Source organism: Pinus tabuliformis, chromosome 1_2 (genome assembly GCF_031772625.1).
Source record: "Pinus tabuliformis cultivar Carrire ecotype Pingquan chromosome 1_2, CPIR1, whole genome shotgun sequence".
Taxonomy (NCBI): Eukaryota; Viridiplantae; Streptophyta; class Pinopsida; order Pinales; family Pinaceae; genus Pinus; species Pinus tabuliformis.
Genome location: NC_142298.1, coordinates 425,610,129 through 425,637,034, shown reverse-complemented (window position 1 = coordinate 425,637,034; position 26,906 = coordinate 425,610,129). Strand labels below are relative to the sequence as shown.

General features: G+C 39.6%; 1 protein-coding gene across 1 annotated transcript in view; it reads right to left on the bottom strand.

The window, feature by feature from the left end:
- Nucleotides 1-26,906, bottom strand: part of LOC149206165 (CLP protease regulatory subunit CLPX1, mitochondrial-like) — a 192,923-nt gene that overhangs the window by 37,108 nt on the left and 128,909 nt on the right. Inside the window, exons 5-10 of the mRNA XM_089395328.1 lie at nt 19,963-20,033; nt 19,764-19,863; nt 14,091-14,195; nt 13,775-13,837; nt 13,514-13,636; nt 13,115-13,273 (exon numbers count right to left, since the gene is read on the bottom strand). Coding sequence (XP_089251454.1) covers nt 13,115-13,273; nt 13,514-13,636; nt 13,775-13,837; nt 14,091-14,195; nt 19,764-19,863; nt 19,963-20,033 — 621 coding nt within the window. The remainder of the gene's footprint in view (nt 1-13,114; nt 13,274-13,513; nt 13,637-13,774; nt 13,838-14,090; nt 14,196-19,763; nt 19,864-19,962; nt 20,034-26,906) is intronic.

Here is a 26,906-nt window from a genome sequence, read left to right as displayed (position 1 = left end):
CCCAGTGTCTGCCTCTCTAGACTGCGTTAGCCTCTCTCTGCTCAGCGTTGGCCCTGCGTCACCCTGAATGGGTTTGCGTCAACCTTCTGGCCCTTTGCGTCACCAACGCTAGCCTCTCTGAAGCACTGCGCAGCTCCTGGCTGCTTCTGTGTGAGCCCTGGCTGCTACTGCGCCACTCTCTCTGGCACCTGCGCTGCTCTTATGGCACTGTCTCTGCCTCTCTGTCTCTTTGTACACAATGCCCCTCAGCTGCAACTCCAATCACTGATTTTATCTCTCTTAGCAAACCCCGCTCTAGAGAATAGAATCACTGATCATCTGGTGTACTCTCCAAGTGACCCTCAAGCCTCCTCTTATACTTTTCTCGTTGACATATCAACAGTCGAGATTAAGTCCCTAATGGACGGCTAAGATTAGATATGGCTTGATCCATGTATGTTGGACCATTCTAACACAATTTTATATTAATCCACATTAATATTTTAATTTCTCTAAGTTTAAACTTAGGAACTCCATTAAAAACATTAATTATTTTAATATCTCCTGAACAGTTTAAAATCTGCCCAAACCCCTTCTGGGTATTGGAGATCTCATATGCCCAAACCTCTCCACCAAATTTCATGGCTAGAGCACATTTGATGCTACCACAAATCAACATTTAGAGTTGATTCCTATTACTACTATTTAGGATGTTCCTTCTAGCACTTCTTTATCAAATAGGCAGTTCAATATAATATTCTTCTAGATGATGAGCATCTCGGTAGTAGCATTTTTCCAAAAAATGATTGAGTCTGCATTTGTATTGAGTTGGGTAATCACAAATCCACTCTTTTTCCAGTGAAAACTGACACTACATTGAATTGGTTATACCCACTCATCATGTACCTTCTCTCTCTTGTATTTAGGCCACTTTACGACACTTACCTATCAATGTCATAGTCCCTCAAATGAGCAATTCAATGGTGGCATTTACTCAAGAGTTGAGCAGTTACAATATTACAAGTTGGTTACACATTCACCCATCCACTTCTATATCAGAGCTAGATAATCACAAACCCACTTTCTTTTGTATTTCAGCTATGGTTATCTTTCTACTAAATTGGGTATGCCCACTCATCCATTTGTATTCATCATCCTTCTCCATGACCCCGTGCCCAAATTAGGGGGGTTGTTGAATTGATGGTACATAATCATAACTTGCAGTTGCTTGTTATGTCTATGAACCATCATTATCATAATACTAGGTTATGATTTAATAGTCAACCTAATCGACACCATTTTCTCATATTCTATGTGGTTATCGCCAACCTCAACGCTATTTTATCATATTCTAGGTGGTTGAAACTTTCAACCAAAGTCAACTCAAAGACAGCAAATGTGTCAATATTCAGGCAACTAGTGGAAGTCTGATCTATCTTACAACCACCACGCTAGATTTTAGCATTGCAGTCAGCTACATATCCATGTTCGTGACACATCTTAAAGCAGAACATTGGTCAACAACAAAAGGGACTCTGAAATATGTCTAAGGTACAATATATTCTTGAATATTATATGGTAAAAGTGATGCACTTCAGGGTACTGGCAATACAGACTCTGAAAAGGTAGGATCAGTGGATGACCAGAAATCAACTGAAAATGTATTCAATCTCCGAACAGGGGCAGGTTCATGGGCTGGCAAAAAACATGTTCTTTATCTTTCTTCTACCAAGGCAGTGTTGGACACAGATTGTCATTGATGTCAATATGGCAATATTCGAGGAGCAAAAGGAGCCAAGAGGAACAGAACAGAGGATGCAGACAGCCATCGTAGCAATAGATGAACAAGCAGAGCTATAAGGAAGCAGAGAGAGCCATCAGAGGAGCAATGGGTGCATTTATATTATCGGGAGCTATCGGACCACAAAAGAATTATATGCATGAAGATACAGGTGGAGGAGCATATATCATACATATGTGTTTTTACACTATCGGAGGCACAAAACCTTATATATATATATATATATATATATATATATACTATCGGGCCGTAAAATCCATGTATGCATGCTTTAACACTATCAGAGGCGGATTGCAGACTTGAAACTCTATACATGGGAGTGTTGAGTTGTATCGGGTCCGGCACATCGCATCGCTATGAGGGGTCTACGTTAATGTCGAGCCCTGACCCTGTGCGACTTTCGATCGCCGATAGCGAGTATCGCATCGGCACTTCGGAAGTGGGAGCTACAATATGTCAAGCGGTCCATTGCGATCGCCGATAGCGATATCGCATCGGACCTCCGCCAGGGGCAACTCCCGACTGCGATGCATATCCACGCGGACCCGCCGCACATTACAAATATGACTTAATCTATGATCGCATCCGTCGCATATCGCAAGTCGTAAAGCCTTGCCACATTGGAAGCACTGACTGCGATAGGTTGTGGACCCAACGGGCATATTAACTATGGTTTAATACCATATCGCATCCAGTCCATCGGAGCAGTGGAGGATCAGCCGTTGGCCATCGGCGGAGTCATGGGTCCGATATATAAAGGACCCCCGGGAGTCACGAATTGCCGATTGCGATTTAAGCGGGGATCATGAATAGGTGCGATTGTAATATTTCCTGAAGTCCGCCTTTTAGTCTGTTTGACTGTTTTTTCTCATATTCTATGTGTAATGGAATGTCTAGCTTGCGCGGGGTGTTTTAAGCCGAAAGCCTTACGATGGTTGTTCCAACAGTTCAGAACGCTGAACGTAAGTGAAAAGGGGTGAATCCTGGGAATTATGATTGCAATCGGGACAAAACATCTCCGTTTAATTGAAAGAACTCTGTGTATGCTGCAATCATTGCTAAAAGGAGCACTGTTACGGTAAACTGGGAGGATGTGTTCTCCGTGGATCGTTTGGACCAGTCTAATGAATCTACGTATCCCCAGAAAGTTTGTGAACTTGCACAACGCAGAGAAAGCCGCAGCGACCGAGGAGGAAGCCTAAGAGGCGGTGTTAGCGGAAACGAATGGACAAAGGCATGGGAAGGTATAAAATAGAGAACTGTTCGTGCTGTTGTTGTGGTGAAGAACCAGAGTGTGAGGTAGCAAAATGCAGCAGAGCCAGAAGAGGCAGCAAAAGCAGCAGAAGCAGAAGAGGCAGCAAAAGCAACGGAGGTTGTAGAGGTAGCAGAAGCAGCAGAGGCAAGAGAGTAGGAGTGAGAGAATCTCAGCTGAATAGAGTGTAGCAGCATACCAGTTTATACCAAGATTGGGTTGGAGCCTCAGAACTGAACAGGACTAAAGTCATTAGGGGTAGGTGCTCCTAAGTGCAGAACCACTACAAAACAGAGTTGGTGCTTTGGAGGTTGGAGCCTCACTGAAGTCCAAGTTGGAGCTTGGCAACTATTCACAATAAGATATATACTTATATTGTATTTATTTCATTGCATTGTCTTGAGTTGTAATAAAAGCATTAATTCCAACTGTTGATTTCTGTGTATACATATACATATCTATATATGCTTTTGCCAATCACTAGAACAATTAAAAAAAATAAGAAACACTGATTCACCCCCCCCCCCCCTCTCAGTATTTCCAACAATTGGTATCAGAGTCGACTTCTTCATACTAGCCTAACAGCTTGAAGAAGGATTTGTAGCCATGATGAGAAATCACGAAGCATCAGGAAGACCTCCTTTGTTCAATGGCACTAACTTTGGTTTCTGGAAGAAAAGAATGACCTACTACTTAATGTCCCTTGGACCTGAAGTCTAGCATTTTGTTCAAAATGAATACCAAATGACTTCCACTCTTCCAACAGACCCAGACGAGAGGAAAGCCTACATCGCAAATGCAAAGGCCTTGAACTCCATCACTAGTGGAATCACTGATTCCGAGTTTACAAAAGTCATGCACAGTACCTCTGCCAAAGAAATGTGGGAGAAGCTAATTGGCTTGTACGATGGAGACTCAAAAGTCAAAAAGGCAAAGCTTCAAACTCATAGAAGACAATTTGAAAGTTTGAGGATGGAAGATGAAGAGGATATTGCAGCGTACCTCCTCCAAGTCGCTGAAGTGGTAAATTCCCTGAAAGGATTGGACGAAAATATTGAAGAAAGTACCATTGTTCAAAAGGTATTAAGGTCTCTTCCAGACAGATTTGACTCCAAAATAAGTGTTATAAAAGAAGGAAAGGATCTAGATACCCTCAAAATGGATGAACTCCATGGAATTCTCACTGCCTATGAAATGAGGAAAGGTGGCCCAAGCTCCAAGGATGCAGCATTCAAGGCCTCAAAGTCAAAGAAGGGGAAAGAAAGGAATGACTGTAGTGATGAGTCAAATGTGGAATCCAAATTGGCTCAATTTGTACGAAAGCCGAAGAGAGGATCTAAGCTTAAAGGCAAGTATCCTCTTATCTGTTTTAAATGTGGTAAAATAGGTCATTATGCAGCAAGATGTCCTCATAAACATGACAGTGATGATGAAGGAAATTCTAGAAGAATGGCACACAAAAAGAAAGGGTTCAATAAGAAAAACTTCTTCTCGAAGCAAGATAAGTCTAATGAGGATGAGTTTATGGTCATCAAAAAGAAATCAGATGAGGAAAGTGATCATGATGAAATCCAAGAAACATTATTCATGGCACTCGCAAATGATGACGACTCAGGGCTGGAAGGAAATGTAGATGAGCTATTAATAAGTGCCATTGAAGAGAATGAGAAACTACGGAACAAAATCATTTCTCTCAAAGTGGAAAACGAGGAAATAAGGAGGAGAGAAGATCTCTTGGAAGCTAAGTCACCTGACACGGGGATTCGGGACACGTAGGATTCGGGATTCGTGGTGTCGGATTCGGGACACGCTGACCCCCCGGAACAGGACACGTTAGGACACGTTATATATTATTTTATTAAAAATATATATATATATAATATATTTAAAAAAAAAAAAAAAAATATATATATATATATATATATATTAAAAATTAGATAGTATCATATTTCTTACACAAATTTTAATTAATGATACAAATTTATTGATTTCAAACATAGATCTTCATCTATAGCTATTAGCATGCATAGTACATACAAAATTCAAATAAATGTCAGTGGTATTGGTCACATAAATGATAAATCTATTAAAAATTTAAATCATGATTCATAATTCATAACTGAAAGACAACTTACAACTACAAGATAGTAAGATAAACACACTGACAACTGTAGTTTTCTCATTAAGTCATCAAATCAAAATTTGTTACATATGTAGTGTTGGTGCAATGCCAATGGCAAATAGAAATAGAAAATATAAAACAACTACAGGTATACAAGCCTCAAGGCATCAATCAGCATCAGAATCAGCATCACTGTCCCCATCATCATGGTCCCCACTGCTCTCCTCTACATCCTCCTCCTCCCCTGTATCCATAGTCGCCTTTGCATCTGCTGGTATGGAGGCTGACCCCTCTAAGTCATCAAATCTAACAGGCTCTAGCACTGGATCATTGAGATCCATGTTGGCCAATGCCAACTCAACAATGGTGTCCAGACCCATATCATCAGGAACAATGTTACTTGGGAGCAGGAGCGAAAGCGGGGAGCGGGAGCGAAAACGGAAGCGAAAGCGACATATTCAGAAGCTCTTGGTTTGGTGCTCTTGATTAAATACGAGTTCCATACCCTAATACATGACAAAATTCACTGGAAACATTGCAATCCCCCAATCCTAAAATCCTGAAAAACTGATAAGTCTGCTGGATTTTGAATGAAATCTAAAATTCTACTTTCTCCATATGAAATCCAATGAGGCCGGAACCACTCTCAAACATCCTGAGTCATTTCATGGTAATGTTAAAAATTTAAGTAAAAGGATGAAAATGAAGATTAAGGAGAATGTCACTTTTACTTTAAGAATTTAACATTACCATGAATAGCATATCAATACTAGGGCCTAGACTTGATTATGAAGCTGCAAAAATGATCTACTCCTTGCTGCAACAGCACAAATCACTTACCAAATGAAAATATTAATGAGCAAACACGCCCTTTTCATACCCGCGCTGAGCTTAGCGAGTCCTGGAAACCGGACACGTGTCCTAAAATCGCGACACGCCCCTGAAAATCGCGACACGCCCTCGGACACGACGTGTCCTGTGATTTGGACACGAATCCGGACCGAATCGTGTCGGATTTGCCGGATTCGGGATTCACAGGGGGTTTAGGACGAATCCGGTTTCCTAGCTTGGAAGCAAAGCTTAACGAAAAAGAAGAGACTTGTAAAGAACGTGAGGCCGAAATAGTGTCTCTGAGAAAGGAGTTGGAGCAAATTAAAAAGGGCTATAAAAACTCTCAAATACTTGAGACTATTCTGAAAAATCAAAAACCTCAACATGACAAGTCTGGAATAGGTTTCAAAGGAGAATCCACAAGCACTAGGAATAGTGTGAAAAGCTATGCCGATGCACTTTCCTGAGATCCAAAAGATGAAAAAGTATGTTATCAAAAGTGCATCCCAGATCCCAAGAATGAAGAGAGAATTACTCCAAAGAAGAATGTGGAGTCGAATCATGGACACTACAACAAATACAAACCTGTACTCCACCAAGGGCCCATCGCAAATCCAAAGAATGAGGGAGGAGTAATTCCCAAGAAGGAAATCGACTCAAACCGTGGTTGCTTCAACAGGTACAAAACCATCTTTCTTGGACACTGCTTTCACTGTAAAAACTTCAGTCATCAAGCCAGACATTGTATGGCTCACAGAAGTGAAAAGACAAAGCTAAAGGACCGAATAATCAACTCATATGCCCCCAAAAGGCAGGGACAAATCAAAACCTTCAATTCATTTGATCCCTTGACCAAATTTGATCTGATTTGCTCTTTCTACTACAATAATGGACACTATGAACAAGACTGCCCACTCAAAGGAAGAAAGACGAGTAGCAAGAACTCCAGCATGGATAAATGCGGCCTGGCTCTATATGCTCAAAATAATGGAAACCATTGGTTTGTGGATAGTGGGTGCTCCAGACACATGACAGGAGACAGAAGGAAGTTTGTCTCACTGAGCAAAAAGGAAGGGAATGTGTCCTTTGGAAGCGGATCTGGCAGAATTGCAGGAAAAGGAACAGTTACTCTGATCAATGGAAAAGGAAAAGCTCAAGATGCTCTGCTAGTTGACGGACTCAAACACAACCTCCTGAGTGTCAGCGAAATCTGTGATCAAGGACATAAGGTTGTTTTCAGCACCAAAAACTGTGAAATGAGGAACTCTGCCTCAAGGGAACTTGTGGCAAAAGGGGTGAGAACATCAAACAACATTTACATTCCGAACAAGATTCAAGAAAATAAATGCTACTTGAGTCAGACAAATGAGAGTTGGTTGTGGCACAAGCGACTTGGACATACAAGCTTCGAAAATCTGATCAATATCAGCAAGATCAAAGCTGTATGAGACATCCCAAGGTTGTTCAAACCAAATCAAGGAGTATGTGGTCCATGTCAACATGGAAAGCAGACCAGAACCAACCACAAGACAAAGGAGCTCTCTACATCGAAGCCCTTGGAGATCATCCATGCTAATGTGTGTGGGCCAACTAGAAATCAAGGACTCCAAGGAGAAAGGTACTTTGTGTTATTTGTTGATGATTATACCAGAATGATGTGGATATATTTTATAAAGTTTAAATCTGAAACTTTTGAGTGTTTTAAGAATCTAAAAGCCCTTGTAGAAAATGAAAAAGATTCAAAAATTAAGTGCCTCAGAACAGACCGAGGGGGAGAACTCACATCAAACGAATTTAGTGAATTCTGTAATATTCATCGAATTAAAAGGGAATTCTCTACTGCCAGAATGGGGTAGTTGAAAGAAGAAATCGAACAATCCAAGAAATGGCAAGAGCAATGCTATTAGCAGCAGACTTATAGCGTAGATTCTGGAGAGAAGCAGTAGGGATAGCTGTCTATACATTGAATCGAACTCAATTAAGACCAAATTGTGAAAAAACTCCTTATGAGCTATGGAAAGGAAGACCTGCTTTGGTGAAGTACTTCAAGATCTTTGGAATCAAGTGCTTCATAAAAATAAATGATGGCTCACCAGAAAGTTTGATTCTCGGGTTGATGAAGGGATATTTCTTGGATACTCTACACGGAGCAAGGCTTACAAGTGCTACAATTATCGACTGAAGAAAATAGTGGAAAGCATTGATGTAAAGGTTGATGAAGATCTTCCAGAAAAGGAAATTGAAGAACATGAAGATGACTTTCTCATTGAAGAAGAAGAACCTAAAGAAGAAGAAATAGATGAGGAAGAAGAAGAAGAAGAAGAGGAAAGAGAACCACCTAATACCCCTTCAAAGATGAAGTATGTCCAAAGACATCATCCAGAAGAGTAGATCATTGGCGATAGAGATGAAGGTGTGCAAACCCGAAGAAGGATAACAATCACACCCAAGAGAAAAGTCATTGCCCTCCTATCTATGATAGAACCAGAAACATTTGCAGAAGCAAGTAAGGATCCTCATTGGGTAAAAGCCATGGAACAAGAAATGTCTCAAATTGAGAAGAACAAGACATGGGAGCTGGTACCTCGTCCAAAGGACAAAAACATAATAGGAACCAAATGGGTGTTCAAAAATAAAATGAATGAGGAAGGACAGGTTATCAAAAACAAAGCAAGACTTGTCTGCAACGGCTATTCACAAATTGAAGGAATTGACTTTGAAGAGACATTTGCACCAGTGGCCCGTATGGAAGCTATCAAGATGTTCTTGGCATCTGCTTGCTCAAAAGGATTCAAAATCTATCAAATGGACATGAAATTAGCATTTCTAAATGGGGAACTCAAGGAGGAAGTCTACATGGAGCAGCCAAAAGGTTTTGATCTAACAGCAGGCTTGGTATGCAAGATTGGATCACTACCTACAACAACAAGGCTTCAAAAAGGGAGTGGCTGGAAGTAATCTATACATAAAGACAAATGAAGGTAAGTTACTAGTTTCTCTTGTTTATGTCGATGATCTGATTTTTGCTAGTAATAATGATGAAATGAGCCATGAATTTTCTCAAAGCATGTCAAAAGAGTTTGAGATGTCAATGATAGGAGAGTTGTCCCACTTCCTTGGACTTCAAGTATCTCAAACCAAAGCAGGATTGTGTATATCTCAAACCAAATATCTAAAAGACATGCTCAAAAAATATGGAATGGAGGATTGTGCACCCATGAGCACACCTATGACCACAAACTGCAAACTGAGCAAAGATGATGACTCCCCTCTAGTAGATGCAACTCATTACAGGTCAATGATTGGAGCCCTTCTATACTTAACAGCTACAAGACCAGACATAATGCAGGCAGTAGGAATGGTGGGAAGATTTCAATCTGCTCCCAAACAATCCCACTTATTAGCTGTAAAAAGAATTCTCAGATACCTGAAAGGAACTTCTGATTTCGGTCTTTGGTACCCAAAGAGCTCAACACTGACTGTCACTGCATACACCGATGCTGATTGGGCTGGAAGTATAGATGATCGAAAAAGTACTAGTGGAAATGTGTTCTTCCTAGGAGACTGTTTAGTATCCTGGCTCAGCAAAAAACAGTCATCCATATCATTATCCACAACCGAAGCCGAGTATATTGTTGCAACAGACTATTGTACTCAGATACTATGGATGAAGGAAGCTCTAAAAGATGTCGACATATGTACAGATCAACCGATTACCATCTATTGTGACAACACAAGTGCTATCAGTCTCAGCAAAAATCCAGTGATGCACTCAAGAACCAAACACATACCAATCAAGTATCATTTCCTCCGTGAGCAAGTAGTTGAACAAAACATCGTCCTGGAATATATCAGTACTAAGGAGCAGATAGCTGATATTTTCACAAAACCTCTTCCTCGAGAAGCATTCGAACATCTGCGTCAAAAGATGGGGGTTATTTCTTTATCATCACTCAAGTTCATTCATAAAGATGTAGCAGGACAAGGGGAGCAGTTTGACAGGGGGAGTCCATATGCATTCCTTTGCCATTGATGTCAAAGGGGGAGAGCAGAAGAATATTGCCATCAATAACAAAGGGGGAGATTGTTGGACACAGATTGTCATTGATGTCAATATGGCAATATTCGAGGAGCAAAAGGAGCCAAGAGGAGCAGAACAGAGGATGCAGACAGCCATCGCAGCAACAGAGGAACAAGCAGAGCTATAAGGAAGCAGACAGAGCCATCAGAGGAGCAATGGGTGCATTTATATTATCGGGAGCTATCGGGCCACAAAAGAATTATATGCATGAAGATACAGGCGGAGGAGCATATATCATACATATGTGTTTTTACACTATCGGAGGCACAAAACCTTATATATATATATATATATATATATATATATATACACATTATCGAGCCGTAAAACCCATGTATGCATGCTTTAACACTATCGGCAGACAAAAAGCCCATATACATAGGCTTAACACTATCGGAGGCGGAAGACTTGGCTCTAGGGCAAATACACTATCAGAGGCGGATTGCAGACTTGAAACTCTATACATGTGAGTGTTGAGTTGTATCGGGTCCGACACATCGCATCGCTATGAGGGGTCTACGTTAACATCGAGCCCTGACCCTGTGCGACTTTCAATCGCCGATAGCGAGTATTGCATCGTCACTTTGGAAGTGGGAGCTACAATATGTCAAGCGGTCCATTGCGATCGCCGATAGTGATATGGGCCCGCCGCACATTACAAATATGACTTAATCTATGATCGCATTTGCCGCATATCGCAAGCCATAAAGCCTTGCCACATTGGAAGCACTGATTGCGATAAGCTGTGGACTCGACAGGCATATTAACTATGGTTTAATACCATATCGCATCCAGTCCATCAGAGCAGTGGAGGATCAACTGTCGGCCATCGGCGGAGTCATGGGTCCGATATATAAAGGACCCCCGGGAGTCACAAATCGCCGATTGCGATTTAAGCGCGGACCCGATACAGGAATAGGTGCGATTGTAATATTTCTTGAAGTCCGCCTTTTAGTCTGTTTGACTGTTTTTTCTCATATTCTCTGTGTAATGGAATGTCTGGCTTGCGTGGGGTGTTTTAAGCCGAAAGGCTTACGATGGTTGTTCCGACGGTTCAGAAGGCTGAACGTCAGTGAAAAGGGGTGAATCATGGCAATTATGATTGCGATCGGGACAAAACATCTCCGTTTAATTGAAAGAACTCTGTGTATGTCGCAATCATTGCCAAAAGGAGCATTGTTATGGTAAACCGGGAGGATGTGTTCTCCGTGGATCGTTTGGACTAGTCTAATGAATCTACGTATCCTCAGAAAGTCAGTGAACTGGCACAACACAAAGGAAGCCGCAACGACCGAGGAGGAAGCCTAAGAGGCGGTGTAAGCGGAAACGAATGGACAGAGGCATGGGAATGTATAAAACAGTAAAAATGGAGAACTATTCGTGCTATTGTTGTGGTGAAGAACCAGAGTGTGAGGTAGCAGAGGTAGAAGAGGCAGCAGAAGCAGCGGAGGTTGTAGAGGCAACAAAAGCAGCAGAGGCAGGAGAGTAGGAGTGAGAGAACCTCCGCTGAATAGAGTGTAGCAGCATACCAGTTTATACCAAAATTGGGTTGGAGCCCAAGTGGTTGGAGCCTCAGAACTGAACAGGACTGAAATCATTGGGGGTAGGTGCTCCTAAGTGCAAAACCACTGCAAAACAGAGTTGGTGATCTGGAGGTTGGAGCCTCATTGAAGTCCAAAGTTGGAGCTTGGCAACCATTCACAATAAGATATATACTTATATTGTATTTATTTCATTGCACTGTCTTGAGTTTTAATAAAAGCATTAATTCCAGCTGTTGATTTCTGTGTTCTGTGTATAAATATACATATCTATATATGCTTCTAGCAATCACTAGAACAATTAAAAAAATAAGAAATATTGATTCACCCCCCCTCTCAGTATTTCCAACAGGCAGCAGCAAAAGGAGCATGTGAGGCAATTTTGCTTAGAAGAATACTTGGAGATTTGATCCTTGAGAAAACCAAGCCAATAGTTTTTTTCGTAACAATAAGGGTGCTTTAAAATTACTAATTAGCAAAGAATCCAGTCTTTCATGAGTGCATTAAACACATTGTATGTATATGGTCATTTCACCAGGAAACTTGTAGAAGATAACGAGGTTGACTTCAATACAAGAGTAGATTACGTATATTTTCACCAAGCCACTTGGTCTAGGTAAGTTTGTGAAATTTGGAGACAAACTTGGGGTATTTTCCAGAATGACCATTAAGGGAGGATGCTATTGTAAAGAACATTTATGAGAATAATTATAATCTTCCTTTAATATACAGGGTTTTACATTACATAAATAAAAATATATTAAAGTACTTTTATATAGCGAATAACTTAATGAGAGGTCATTATGCAATTTCTTTCCCTCTTTACTTATAGAAATGTCAAAAGACCTATTTTAAGTATAATAAAAAAATATTTGACATTTCTCTCTTTCAAACATACAACTCTCTCTTCTTTTCTAGTTCATTTGGTAAGGCTGGGGTATAAAGTGTTTAGGGTAATTTTGGGCTAAATTTTACAGATGGACTAATTTTCCACACTTCACCAAAAAGAGGATTTGTCAATTTCCATTCATTGTTTAAGATTCACATAAATTTTATAGGATAAATTTATTTTACCTTAAAAATCACCAAAACTTTATATATATATAAAATCATTTGAATATAATTTGAAATTTTTTATTAGAAAAAATCACCAAAAGTTCTACATTCTACCTATTAGGAACTAAGATTCGCCAATGCTTCTACACTTTTAAGATAAATTCCCATCTTTAAAATTTCCCCCAAAAGTGTTATGTATCAATTGCATGCATCTTTAATATAGAATGAATGATTCTAACTCTACTTCATGAGCATGTATTAGTTATTGTGCCATCAGTGCATAACCATTCAAAATTTAGCTCTGCTCCAAATAAACTATCCATTGCACTCAAGTGTCTCGACTTCACTTGCAACAGTAGCCACTAGCATGATGTAAATACTTTTCAAAATGTGCATATTAGCAATTAAAAAACAGTGTCATCTTGCCTTTCTAATTAATCCAGAGACATACCAAAGATTCCTTTTGTTTATGCTCTGCAAGATAACGTTCCAATGCACCCTCGCCACGAAGTATTTTGGCTCCACATCCCTGTGAATCTGGCAATCCTATAACTTCTTCATCAATGACAACAGCATCTATTTTATCCAGCCCTGTTTTTGCATCCGGAATCTGAATGGCATATCAGAAGTGTTTAGACCATAAGAATGCAGAATACATAACACAAAACCAAAGTTAACAATGCTCCTTAGAAACAGCCCTGTTCAGCAGCCATGGTTAAAGAAATTCTAAAAACAAATAACGAAAATCACAATTACATTAATTAAAACTCACACCAAGGAAAACTCACAAAGAACCTACGATATTCTCACAAATTAAAATGACAAGGAAACAAGTATGTCAGCTATGCACCTCAAACATGGCATCTGTCAAAATGTTCTCGAGGATAGAACGCAATCCACGGGCTCCAGTACTCTTGACCATTGCCTTCTGTGCAATCTGCCTAAGGGCACCCTCAGTGAAATGTAACTTCACCTGAGATGACACAAGTATTAGTTAAATTCTGCCTATGATACTGATACATTTAGATCAAAAAATTACAATAGATTAGTAAACAACTAGCCACTTTCTACTCCAAAAGACTAACGGTTATAATTGATGCCAGGTACTTACATTGTTCATCTCAAACATTTTCTTGTATTGCTTTCCTAGTGCATTTTTAGGCTCCATGAGCACCTAATACAGACCACGATATGTCAAAAACAACTAACAACAAACAGAACTACTTTCATTGCATATTATCATAATTGTTTCTGGTCCTGGCATCTTTCTAGCTATCACAAGGAATAAACTGAATAATAATATTCCTGAGAAGCACAATGAAAGCGATATACTTCAAATTTCACAAGCTTGCAGCATACTGCATTTCAACAATAAGATTAACCTAATTACACAGAGAATTAAATTTATTCAGGTCAAAAGCATTCACCTGAACAAGTTGGTCTTCAGTCAACGCTGAGAGGCTAACAAGCACAGGAAATCGTCCAATGAACTCTGGTATTAAGCCATATGCAATAAGATCACTACTCTCAACCTGCATAAAACTAACCAAGATATTTCAATTGGATTCGTAACCAACAAAAAGCCATGCTAAATGTTGGAAAATGTAACTAGGTTCGGTCTTCATTAGTGTATTTGAGTCATCTTGTATTGTACTTGTCAAAGGAATAAAGAAAATAATTTTTATTATTATTATTGTGACTTATTAAAGCATGGGTTTCATGCTTGGGTTACCATGTTTTACGTCAAAATTCCCATTGAGGACTTTTAGGATTTATTCTGAGCCAATAGAGTCATTGTACTTTTAAAGCGACCCTTCTTGGGCTTTTGAATCATGTAAAAAGGTTTAGTATTGAGCCAAATATGATTTATGTGTCCTCCACACCAAAACGACCTAGAAGAGATCGAGTCGGCCTAAGAACACTAATTCAACCTCACATGGAGCCTATAAATACAAGCAAGTCGAATTCATTTGGAGCACAACATCTCAAGCAAGTTCAATATCTCTAAGGAAGTCGGGAAGTGTGAAGTCGGGAAGTCTAAAGTCTGAAGCCGGGAAGCCAAAAGAAGTGTGAGTTGGGTGGAGTCTAAGGAGAAGAGAAAAATCGAAATTTTGGTGCCTCTCTCTCTCTGTTTTGTACCAGGGGTTGGGAGGTCGAAGTCTTCCAAGTTTCACTGATGTCAGAAGTTGCTTGATGTCGGAAGTTGCTGCCTAGTCTAAGTTGTTGGAAAGGAGGTCGAAATTCTGGGAAGTTGACTCGGTATGGAGGGAAGGTTTGGTCTTTGTCTAGGGTGAAGAGTCCCAAAGAATACTATTGAAACGAAGAATTTATTGACTGGGTTTTCCCCTCAAGAGGGGTTTTTCCCTGGCGTAGTGCCTACATCTGGTGTCTATTGTTTTATGTGTTGTTGCTTTGGTAATTGCTTGATGAACTAAAAGAAAGAAGATATAAAGAATCTTAATAACAAGAAACATCACAAGAAATTATCAAGAATAAGAAAATCATTTTGCCTTTCTGATTTTCTAACATGGTTTTAGAGCTTTAGTGAAGAAAGAAGAAAAAATGAGTCTCAAGCACTTGATCAAGGAACCATTCAAAAGGATTATCTCACGAAAAGAGTCTACTATATTCAAGAAATGTCTAACACAATCAAGGGAGAGAACAAACTTGAAGGGGCCTCAAACTACAGGTCCTGGAAGAAGAGGACTGACCTCATCCTTGAAAAGAACAAGGTACTAGACTTGGTCAAAGTTAAAGTAAAGAAGCCTATAGAGGATTCCAGTGACGCTGACAAAGTGAAATTCAGGGAACTAGAATTGGTGGCCATGACTCTAATGGTATAAGGAATAAAGGACAACCTTGTCCCATTCATAGTTAATATCGATCATGCTCAAGAAATGTATGAAGCCTTGTCAAAGTTATTTACTATTAAGAACATTGGTCACGTAGCAAGTTTGAAGAATGAGCTAAGGACCACAAAGATGACTAAAGAAGACACAGTTGCATCCTTCTTTGTGAAGATAGCAAGAATGAGGGATGATCTTTTGGCCATTGATGAAATTCTTCCAGACAAATAACTTGTGATCACTTCCCTATTGGGAATGCCACCTACTTGGGATGCATTTGCTGCAAGACTTAACAGTTGGAAGGTAGCTCCCATTTTTGAAGCACTATGGATTGCCTGCAGTCAGGAAGAATTAAGGATCTCACTAGATGCCAATCCTAAAGGAGTATCAAATGCCTACATTGCTCAACATAAAGGAAAGAAATCGAAAGGACCAAGGAAGAAAGTTGACATGTCTAAGGTAGAATGCTATCAATGTCATAACAAAGGTCACTATAGGAGTGATTGTCCCAACAAACAAAGAAACAAGAAGACAGAAAGAGATCAAGCCAACATCGCTAAAGAAGGAGACCCAGAGAAAGTCAAGCTCGAAGAATCTGACATTAGGGATTTACACTACCAAGTCCTTTTCTTGTAGCTTTAGATATCTTGTTTTATATTTCAGATGTTTTAGAATTTATAGGTTTTTAACATATTTTGGAAAAGGCATTTTTATTGTTTTTATAAGTTTGTATGTATCCCAACTCCCAAAGATAAGTATCTCATTTCTTTTCGGTTTTTGGTCTCCTGTACTTATTTAAGTTTGATTATATTAATACTAATCACCATTCTCCCTCTATTGTCTTGATCAGGAAGACATCTGTTATATCGTCAAGGAGTATGGAAGGAAGCCACCCAAGATAAGGTTTTTCAAGAATCAAAGGTATGTCTTAAACTACAAAACATTGAATTCTTTATTGTAAATGCTTATTCATTTGACAATCTATTACTAACATTGTTGTGTCTAGCTATAGTGAATCATATTGATTCTTATTTTGGGTAATTCATCACTTAATAAATCTACTCCACTCCTACTCTTAACTAACTTTATAGAACCATAGATAAGTTCTCGAAAACACTAACCTAAGGGTATGCTAATGTGAATGTCTAAAACCCTAAACTGCTTAGGGATATTGTGAAATGATATTTGAGATTTTATTGATGATGTCATCTTTGGGATTTTGGTATGATCAAGAAAACCTAACTTACGGTTGAATGATAAGGTTTAAAATCCTGAACCTTTGAAGTTTTGGTAATTTTTGGGTTTGCTATGTTCCTATGTTGAAACCCTAACTCATTGGGGTTTGGTGGAATGTGTAAGCAAGACTCTTATAATGTCTTAGAAATGATTTCCTTGGTATGTGTGTGTTTGTCCGATCAAACCCTAGTCTAATCAAGTTTGTTATATGTCTAACTTCTATTAATATTTGTGAAGTTGGGTTTGACTAACAAATGATATGAAATGCCTTTGCATGATGATGAATCCCTAACTATATATAGATATGTCCTTTTGGTCAAAACCCTAGATTGGTCTAGGCTAGTATATGTCTAATGTATTGATGTTGTCAGGCATATGATATGCTTATCCATGGTAATGAATTCCTAGATACATGTGTTAACCTAGTTATTGACGGTCATACGTCTTAGGATTTAATATAAGTCCCTGTCTGAGATTCTAGGATGATGATATTTGAAATCTGGGGTTTTGCAGCTAAACCCTAGTAGGAATTAAATTCTCTAATATGTGTGATATAACAATCTAAGATCTATTTATATAATGATTGTTGAGAATGAAATTCTATGGTTTTGGAGTTAAACCTTAGCAAAAGTAAAAATCTCTTATATATAATGACAATACAATAATTTGAGATTTGTGTAAGATTGGGTTGGGATTGACATTTGATTGAAAATCTAGGGTTTAACCTTAGTGGAAGTTGGTGATGTTAATAACTAAGCTGTGATTTGTTTGATTGATTCTTTGTATGAAATCTAGGATTTGTATGAAACCCTAGTGGAAGTCTAACATATGAATTTTGAAAGTTGTTAGATACGTTGTAGATCTATATTTGTTTGAATTGTTTCTAGGGTTTGCTATATGTTGTAGCAGGGTATGTTATACCTTTAAAAGGAACATTGAAACCATAGATGGAATGAAAGTTGTTATTAAGTAGTTTAGGGTTTATGACAAAGTCCCCAGCAAGATGTTGAAGAGTATATGTCTCTTGTTTGTAATTAAGTTTGGGTATCTGATATGTATAAAATTGAAATGCTTCCATGATTCTGGTAAGGCTAACTTCATGCTTCTATAGATTTGGTTGTACTTGTTATCTAAGTTGTGCAGGTACACAATAATGGTTGAAAGCCATGAAAGATTCTTTGATGACGAAAAGAAGAAGTCGATCTCCCTGAGGAAGCCTAAGATCTCCCTAAGATTAAGAGGGAGTCTGGATAAAGAGATGCTCCCTAGTTGAGAGGGAGGGCATAGCTTGTTTTAAATTGAAGAATGAATTTCGAAGGATATGTTGTTGCATGAGAAGTAGGAAAGGAAAGTGTATGATTGAGGAATCTTCTGTCAGAGATTCAGTTGATAGTCCTACTATGAAAAGTTGAAAAGCAACATCAAGTTGTCTGAAAAGACCCCGAAGGCTTGTATTTGATTATGTACATATGAAAGTATATTATTGATTGGGGTTGTGTTTGTACAGGTGAATTTCTCGAAGGTTTTGATAGCATGTTGGTTATCAATCAGTTTGATTGGGAGAGATTGGTCATCCTTGATCTGCTGGATCAAGGAGTGATGGGTTTTAGGAGTGAAGCATTGCCTAGGAGGACATCTGGCTGGCACTCTGTGTTCATGTCTAGGTCCCAAAGTCGGAAAAGGTGGTGTTGATTATAGAGCTATGTTTTTGCATAAACCCCTGGATTTTGGATTGGTGGTTAGCAAGTAAACCTGATGGTACTTAGAGGGGCTAAAAGCTTGAGTCCATCTTATTCACACTTGGATAGATTGCCCTGGTCAAGAATCTAGTCCATAACATTATGGTGCCTAAATTGTTGAGCAACCAATGGATAGATTGCCCTGATCAGGAATCCAGTCCATGGCATTGTGGTGCCTAAAGTTTTTCATTGTTTATATAGTTTGAGCTCTTCCATTGTATTTGTATATGATGAATACCTCCCTAGTTAAGAGGGAGTGTTGGAAAATGTAAGTAGTTTCGGTCTTTATTAATATGTTTGAGTCATCTTGTAATGTACTTGTCAAAAGAATAAAGAAAACAATTATTATTATTATTATTATTGTGACTTATTAAAGCATGGGTTTCATGCTTGGGTCACCATGTTTTAGGTCAAAGTACCCATTGAGAACTTCTAGGATTTATTTTGAGTCAATAGTCATTGTACTTTTGAAGAGACCCTTCTTGGGCTTTTGAATCATGTAAAAATGTTTAGTATTGAGTGAAATATGATTTATGTATCCTCCACACCAAGTCGGCCTAGAAGAGATCAAGTCAGCCTCACATGGAGCCTATAAATACAAGCAAATCGAATTCAATTGAAGCACAACATATCAAGCATGTTCAATATCTCTAAGGAAGCTGGGAGGTGCAAAGTCTAAAGCCGGGAAGCCAAAATAAGTGCGAGTTGGGTGGAGTCTAAGAAAAGAGAAAAATCGAAATTTTGGTGCCCCTCTCTCTTTGTTTTGTGCCCTAAATTAGGAGATCGAAGTCTTCCAAGTTTCAATGATGCCGGAAGTTGTTTGATGCCAGACACTGCTGCCTAGTCGAAATTGCTAGAAAGGAGATTGAAATTTTGGGAAGTTGACTTGGTGTGGAGGGAAGGTCTGGTCTTTGTCTAGGGTGAAGAGTCTCAAAAAATACTACTGAAAGGAAGTATTTCTTGACTGGGTTTTCCCATTGAGGGGGGTTTTCCCTGGCATAGTGCCTACATCTAGTGTCTATTGTTTTATGTGTTGCTGCTTTGGTAATTGCTTGATGAATTAAAAGAAAGAAGATATAAAGAATCTTAATAACAAAAAACATCACAAGTAATTATCAAGAATAAGAAAATCTTTCTGTCTTTCTTATCTTCTAACACTAAAAGGTGAAGGTCATCTTCTGTAAACAGAAATCACAAAAAATATTGTAAATATATCAATATTAGTTATAAAAAATAAAAATAAAACTAATCTGAAAACAATTTCGTACGAGAAATTTACCGACTCTAGCAAGGATGATGTCACCGCAGCATTTGTCAGGCCACCAGCCCTCATATTAGCTCGTACAGGCGCTCCAAAGCCAATAGAAGAATCTTGCCGTCTGATATTTCAGCCATCAGTTAACATATGAAAATGGTAACATCACACCTGAAGTAAGATATTGTTTTACAGTAAAAGAATAAAGGCAGAGACGAAATACCTCTCAGAAATTGTTTTCTCTAGATCCACAAAAGCCCCGCCACATATAAAGAGAATATCCTTTGTATCGATCTACAATGACCACAAATAAAAGCTTGACAAGGGCTCTAGTAGCTTTTATTTCCAAATATAAAAATTTCAACAAAGGAAACAAGAAATCAAGCACTAACCAGCTCATCCGGTGCACATTAAAAGACAGAAAATATCCTACACGTTTTATTTCAGGTGAAAATATATCAAAAATGGAAATCAACAACTGCAATTTTTATTGAAGTTGTCAAATCTTTTGTATCGTTGATAAGAAGAGCGGTCTTACCTAATTCACTTTACTCCATATTTTAGAGCAGAGCATAGAATCTATATGGCCACCTTTCCAATAACGTTTCTCGAATATTGGCTTTGGGTATCTAACGATGCCATGACTTCAGATAACTTTTTCCCAAGAAATGTATAACATTATTTAAGTTCACTCAATAAGTGGAAGGTGTTTACAATTTAAATATATCAACAAAGAAGCAAATGTTGAACAAAAATAAGTTTGAGGGAACTTAAATTATTGGGGCAAAACTAGAGACCATCAGCTATGAAGAAGTCTCCTAGATTCCAGACATAACATATTAGCTGAAAACTGAATGTCACGCCCAGATTTGTAAGGATCTCTAAAAATCAAATTGGAAAAGAAAAGCCATCAATATCAGACATGAGATATCTGCTTTCTTAAATAGCGTAGATACTTTGTTTAAAATAGCATTTACAAAAAGGAACTCAAGCCACCCATTTATTTTGTCCCTTTTGCAAGTATAGAACAATGATGCATTAAGGTCTAAATACCATTTGATAATGGCTCAATAAGTGGAAGGGGTTTACAATTTAAATATATCAACAAGCAGCAAACATTGAACAATAATAAGTTTAAGGGAACTTAAATGCTTTGGGGCAAAACTGGAGACCATCAGATATGAAGAAGAATATCTTAGTTTCCAGACATAAAATGTTAGCTGAAACTTAACATCACACTGAGATTTGTAAGGATCTCTAAACACTTCAAATTGGAAGAGAAAAGCCCTCAACCTGTGAGACAGGATATCTGCTCTCTTAAATAATTTAGATCCTTTGTTCGAAATAGTATATACAAAAAGGAACTCAAGCCACCCATTAATTTTGTTCCTTTTGCAAGTATAGAACAATGATGCAATGAGGTATAAATCAATGTTGTTAAAAGCGCGAGTGGGATTAAATCGGCGCCGGGAATGAAGCGGAAAAAATCGGAAAAAGCGGGAAAAAAGCGGAAAAAGCTGGAAAAAAGCGTTTGGTACAAAAATATTCATTTTTTTCATTTTTTTTCAATTTTCATTATAAATCACGCTGCCAGGGACCCCCGAGCTTTTTTTCGAAAAAAGCGGCAAAAAAAATTTAGGCGCTTTTTTCCCATAAAAAGCGCGATTAAAATGGCTTAGGGAAAAAAGCGCGCTTTTAACAACACTGGTATAAATACCATTTGAAAATGGCCGGGTGAGAAATTTCAAAATGAGATTAATCATTTCAAACAAAAGAAACAACTGCTCAACAAAGGATTTCAAGCTCGGACAAGAAATAAGCAATCCATACATCCAAAAAACAACAAAACCACAATTTGGTTAGAAAAAACAATATTCTGATCAAGGAAGCCATCATCCAAAGCTCTAGCTCACACTAATGGGAAAGATGTTAAAATTGGCAACTAGGGCCAAACTCCATGTGGGTCATCTTATTTATGGCAGCTGATATTTTTCTTGGATTCCTCTCATCGAGAGGTGTAGGATTGATCTAAAGATCATCCGATTCCAATAAGTATTCATGGAGTTATGAATTTATTTGCGTTATAAGACAATTCGTCAAGGTCAGCCAGCAACCAAATAAACCCCACATGTGCTCAACGTTTTAGTATAAATAGAGGTAGCCTTCAAGTCATTTCTGGGATCTCTTCCTCTCTCTACTTGTCTTTGGGTTTTAGTAGGAGGAGAGATCCTAAGGAATAATGTTGCCTTGATCCAGAGGGCAGAAAGCCGGAACTGCCAGAAAACCCTGAACTGCCGGAAAAGCCAGAAATGCCGGAAAAGTTGAAAATGTCAGAACTGGCGGAAAAGCCGGAACTGCCAGAACTGTTGGAAAAGCAGGAAAAGCCGGAACTGCCGGAAAAGCCGAAACTGCCGAAAAAGTTGGAAATGTCGAAAAAGACAGAACTGCCGGAAAAGACGGAACTGCTGGAAAAGTCGGAACTGCTGGAAAAGACAGAATTGTCTGAAAAGCTGGAAATGCCGGAAAACCCGGAACTACCAGAAAAGTCGGAAAAGCCGGAACTGCCGGAAAAGCTAGACCTGCCGAAACTGTCGGAACTATCAGGAACAATCGAACTCCTGGAACTACCGGGAACAACCGGAACTGCCAGGAATAGCCAGGGACTGCCAAAACAGCTAGAGCATCTGTCTCCGAAGGAGAGCAGCATGCAAGGGACAGCTAACTAACATTAGGGAAGTTGTATGGTACTTAGCAGCAATGTTACATGGTTCAGGTTCTGGTTCAGGTTCGACAATGATTAGGTTCAGTTTGAGTTCGTATTTTTTTATGAGGTTCGCCATAAGGTTCGTGTATATATATATATATATATATATATATATATATAGGATAAAATAGTAAGAGATTGTTAAAATTGGCAACTAGGGCCAAACTCCATGTTTATGGCAGCTGATATTTTTATTGGATCCCTCTCATCGAGAGGTGTAGGATTGATCTAAAGATCATCCAATTCCGATAAGTATTTATGCAGTTATGAATTTATTTATGTTATAAAACAAATTGTCAAGTCAGCGAGCGTCTTATGTAGGCTCGGAAGCCCAATAGTCATGTCTATTCATCATCTACGTTTTATAGTATAAATAGGAGAGGACTCGAAGTCATTTGACATACATACTTGTAAAGTTTTGTAGATGTTCTATGCTAAGAGCAATTTCACTTTTCTCACAGCAATCATACAAGTAGATAAGCAAAATGCAGATAGAACATATAAGCAGATCTTATAGAAGACAAATCAGAAACAAGAAAAATGTATGTGTTCGTTTCGGCGGTCAACAGGATGCTTCAACCAGCAAAGTCTCCTTTGGTCAGCCAGCCCAGCATGTGTCACAACAACCCTCCAACCAGTAGATGAGTCAACCCAAGTCAGTTCTACAAAAGTCAACGCTGTCCTGAAAAGTCAACGCAGGGGCAGCAAGCTAAAAGTCAACGCAGCAGCAAAACGGTCAACCCTTTGACCTCGATTTTTGTGCCAGGTAGTACGGCCTTCAAAAATCGAACCTCCCACAAGTTTTCAGCTTGTTTGGACCAAGCGTTGACTTCTGGTCAAACTTCTGCGAAACCCTAGCAGCAGAAAAAATCCTCTTCGTCCTTCCCACGTGTGGCTGAAATTCATCCTCCAGGTAGCTCGTACTTTTTAGGATGAGAGAGGAAGATGTGAGATATTGTCAAATTCTCTCCAACTTTTCCTGTATATATATCCATCAATGAGGGTGTGTGACACATTTGTTGGGCATGTGAGCCTACATTACAAAACTGGCTGACCTTGCACATATAATTTATTAAGAATAATAAATTCAAAATATAAGTTCTGCTCATCGGATTAAGACTATTTTTATATGGATTTTACACCTCTCAGAAAGAGGAATCCAACAAAAATATTAGCCTCTTAATCTGAGCATCAGAACATGGAGTTTGGACCTAGTTGTCCAAATTTAACACTCCCTCTCAACTAGGGAGAACTCCATCTATTAGTGCAATTAACATCGTGAGTCATCCCGTCGAAACTTGCTTTGCTGGCTTCTTTATTTCAGAACAGAAGTGGGTCAGTCACAAAGACATCATTCCCCGACTGACATAATCAGTCCAGAGGTCCCAGACCTCACAAATCTTGATCCCAGATCAAGTGGTTGGACCATGCCATCCTAGATAGAGAGTACGGAAATCTCTGATGCGTCCATCAGTCTTTGCTAATAGTCTCTAGCTTTTCCACACCTCATTGGCCAAATGAGAGGTACTTCCCATGAGCCCTGAACTCAATGGGTAGGATGCATACGGGGCACAAGATTAAATGAGTGGCGAACCAGCTCAATAATCACAAGGGTGGGGCAGAAGCATTATGAGTGCTTATAGCTCCGAGAAGCTATCCCCAAAGCCCCCCAGAGCTCCCAGAGCTCATCGTCCAACAGGACCCACATCATAGGGTCTTTCCACGACACCAAGACTCTCACGGAAGGTTAGGAACTTGACCTTCCCCAGGGGCTTAGTGAGAATATCCGCGACCTGCTCATCAGTTCCTATATGATCGAGCCTTACGGCGCCTCGCTGTACCATATCCCGGATAAAGTGGTACCTGATATCAATATGCTTGGATCGGTCGTGGAACACAGGATTCTCAGTCATACGAATCCCACTCTGATTATCACAGAGTATTACAGTGGTATCTAGCACATGTTGGAACAGCTCACTAAAGAGCTTCCTCAACCAAACTGCTTCACAACAGGCCATACTAGCAGCAATGTATTCGGCCTCCGCGGTGCTCAAAGCCACCGACTTCTGCTTCCTGCTCATCCATGAGATCGAAGCAGAACCAAGATTGAAACAGCATCCAGATGTGCTCTTACGATCCACCACACTGCCAGCCCAATCGGCATCAGTATATCCCCGGAGTATCACACTCCCAGCAGTGTATCTCAGCCCATGGTTTATCGTGCCCCGAAGATATCTCAAAAGATTCTTGGCACCAACCCAGTGAAAATGATGAGGCTCAACCATCTGTTGACTCAAAGTATTCACTGCAAAACATATGTCCGGACGGGTGTTCACTAAGAACATCAAAGCTCCTATGAGTTGACGATACTCAGTAGGATTGGCCAAGATAGGCCCTGCAGCGCTGCCACTCAACTTCTTAAAGTTGAGTTCCATTGGTGTCGACACGGACTTACAGTCCACCATCCCAAATCTTTCCAGAAGCTTCACAATATACTTTCCTTGAGAAAGGAAAATCTCTCCAGGTCTCTGCCAGACCTCCAGGCCTAGGAAATAGTGCATCAGTCCTAGGTCTTTCATCTCGAACTCAGCAGCAAGCTCCCTCTTACATTGATGAATGAGAGGGTCATCACCTGTCAGGAAGAGGTCGTCCACATACATCACTAGAATGAGAGGTTTTCCTTCCACAACCTTAAAGTAAAGGTTTGGATCAGCATTGCTTCGAGTGAAGCCCAGCTTCATCAAGTAACTATCCATCCTCTCATACCAAGCTCTGGGTGCTTGCTTTAACCCATAGAGGGCTTTCTTCAACCTGCAGACATAAGTGTCTTGATCTTGAACTTCAAATCCCAGAGGTTGTTCTACATACACCTCTTCCTTTATTGCACCATGCAGAAAAGCGGTCTTGACATCCATCTGATGAAGACTCCATCCTTGCGTAGCAGCAAGGGCTATGATGGATCGGATGGTGGTATATCGAGCCACGGGTGCAAATATATCGTCATAGTCAATTCCTTCCTTTTGAGAGAAGCCACGGGCAACAAATCTTGCCTTAAACTTTTCAGCACTCCCATCAAATCCATGTTTAATCTTGTAGAGCCATTTAGCGGTGACAACAGATTTGTCCTTCGGTCTCGGGACCACATCCCAGACATCATTCTTGATAATAGCCTCATATTCTTCATGCATAGCATCCTTCCAGACTTGATGCTTGATGGCTTCCTCAAAAGATCCAGGTTCAGATTGTATAATAGTACTCATGGCAGCTAGATACCCTTGGTATCTACACGGCTTCTTGCTTTCTCGGAATGTTCCCCTTTGGGCAGCATGACCCTCAGCATCTTCGAGGGTGTCCCTGAGCCATGATGGCCTCTTTCCTAGAGAAGGGGAAGGATCAATAGGGTCCATTGGCCCTTCAACATCAGGCATAGTCTCATCCTGGGGTTCTTCCAGATTTCCAGGTCTTTCTTCATGGTTTTCTTCAGATCTAGGAAGATCTACTGCTTTCTTCAGGGAAGCATCTTCGTCAAAAGTGACATCATGGCTTATCTCTACTTCCCTTTGACCAGGTACATAGACTCTATATGCCTTAGAAGTCTCACTGTAGCCCACAAACATTCCTTTCTTCCCAGTAGCATCCAGCTTACTTCTCTTTTCTTTCGGCACATGAAAATAGACAGGACATCCAAAAATTCTAAAATGTGAGACATCAGGTTTCTTACCAGAGAAAACCTCTTCGGGAGTTTTGGAGTCCAAAGCAGAATGAGGGCATCGGTTTTGAATGTACACAGCAGTATTTGCAGCTTCTCCCCACAGAAACTTTGGAAGACCTTGGTCACATAGCATGGCACGGGCAGCTTCCACAATAGTCCTATTCTTGCGTTCAGCAACACCATTCTGCTCAGGAGTATATGCAGTGGTAGTCTCCCTCTTAATGCCAGCTTCTCTGCAAAAGTCTTTGAACTCATTTGACTCATATTCAGTGCCATTGTCAGTCCTCAAAATCTTGATCTTCTTCCCGGTCATATTTTCCACCAAGGCTTTGAAGGTACGGAACCACATGAAAGCCTCATCCTTCTTCTTCAAGAAGTATATCCAGGTTTTGCGAGAGAAGTCATCAGTAAATGTCATATAGTAAGAACATCCCCCCAGGGATGTTACAGGCAACATACCGGAAAGATCAGAATGGACCAGTTGCAATATCTCAGATGTCTTTGTGACACTTGAGGGGAAAGGTCCCCTTGTATGTTTTCCTTCAGCACAGCCCTTACATACACCTTTATGATTATTTCCAAAATCAGGCATCCCTGTCACCACCTTCCTTGCTTCGGGAAGAGCCTTGTAATGAAGGTGTCCAAATCTTCGGTGCCATAGTTCGGTTTGACGGATAGTATCACAAGTCAT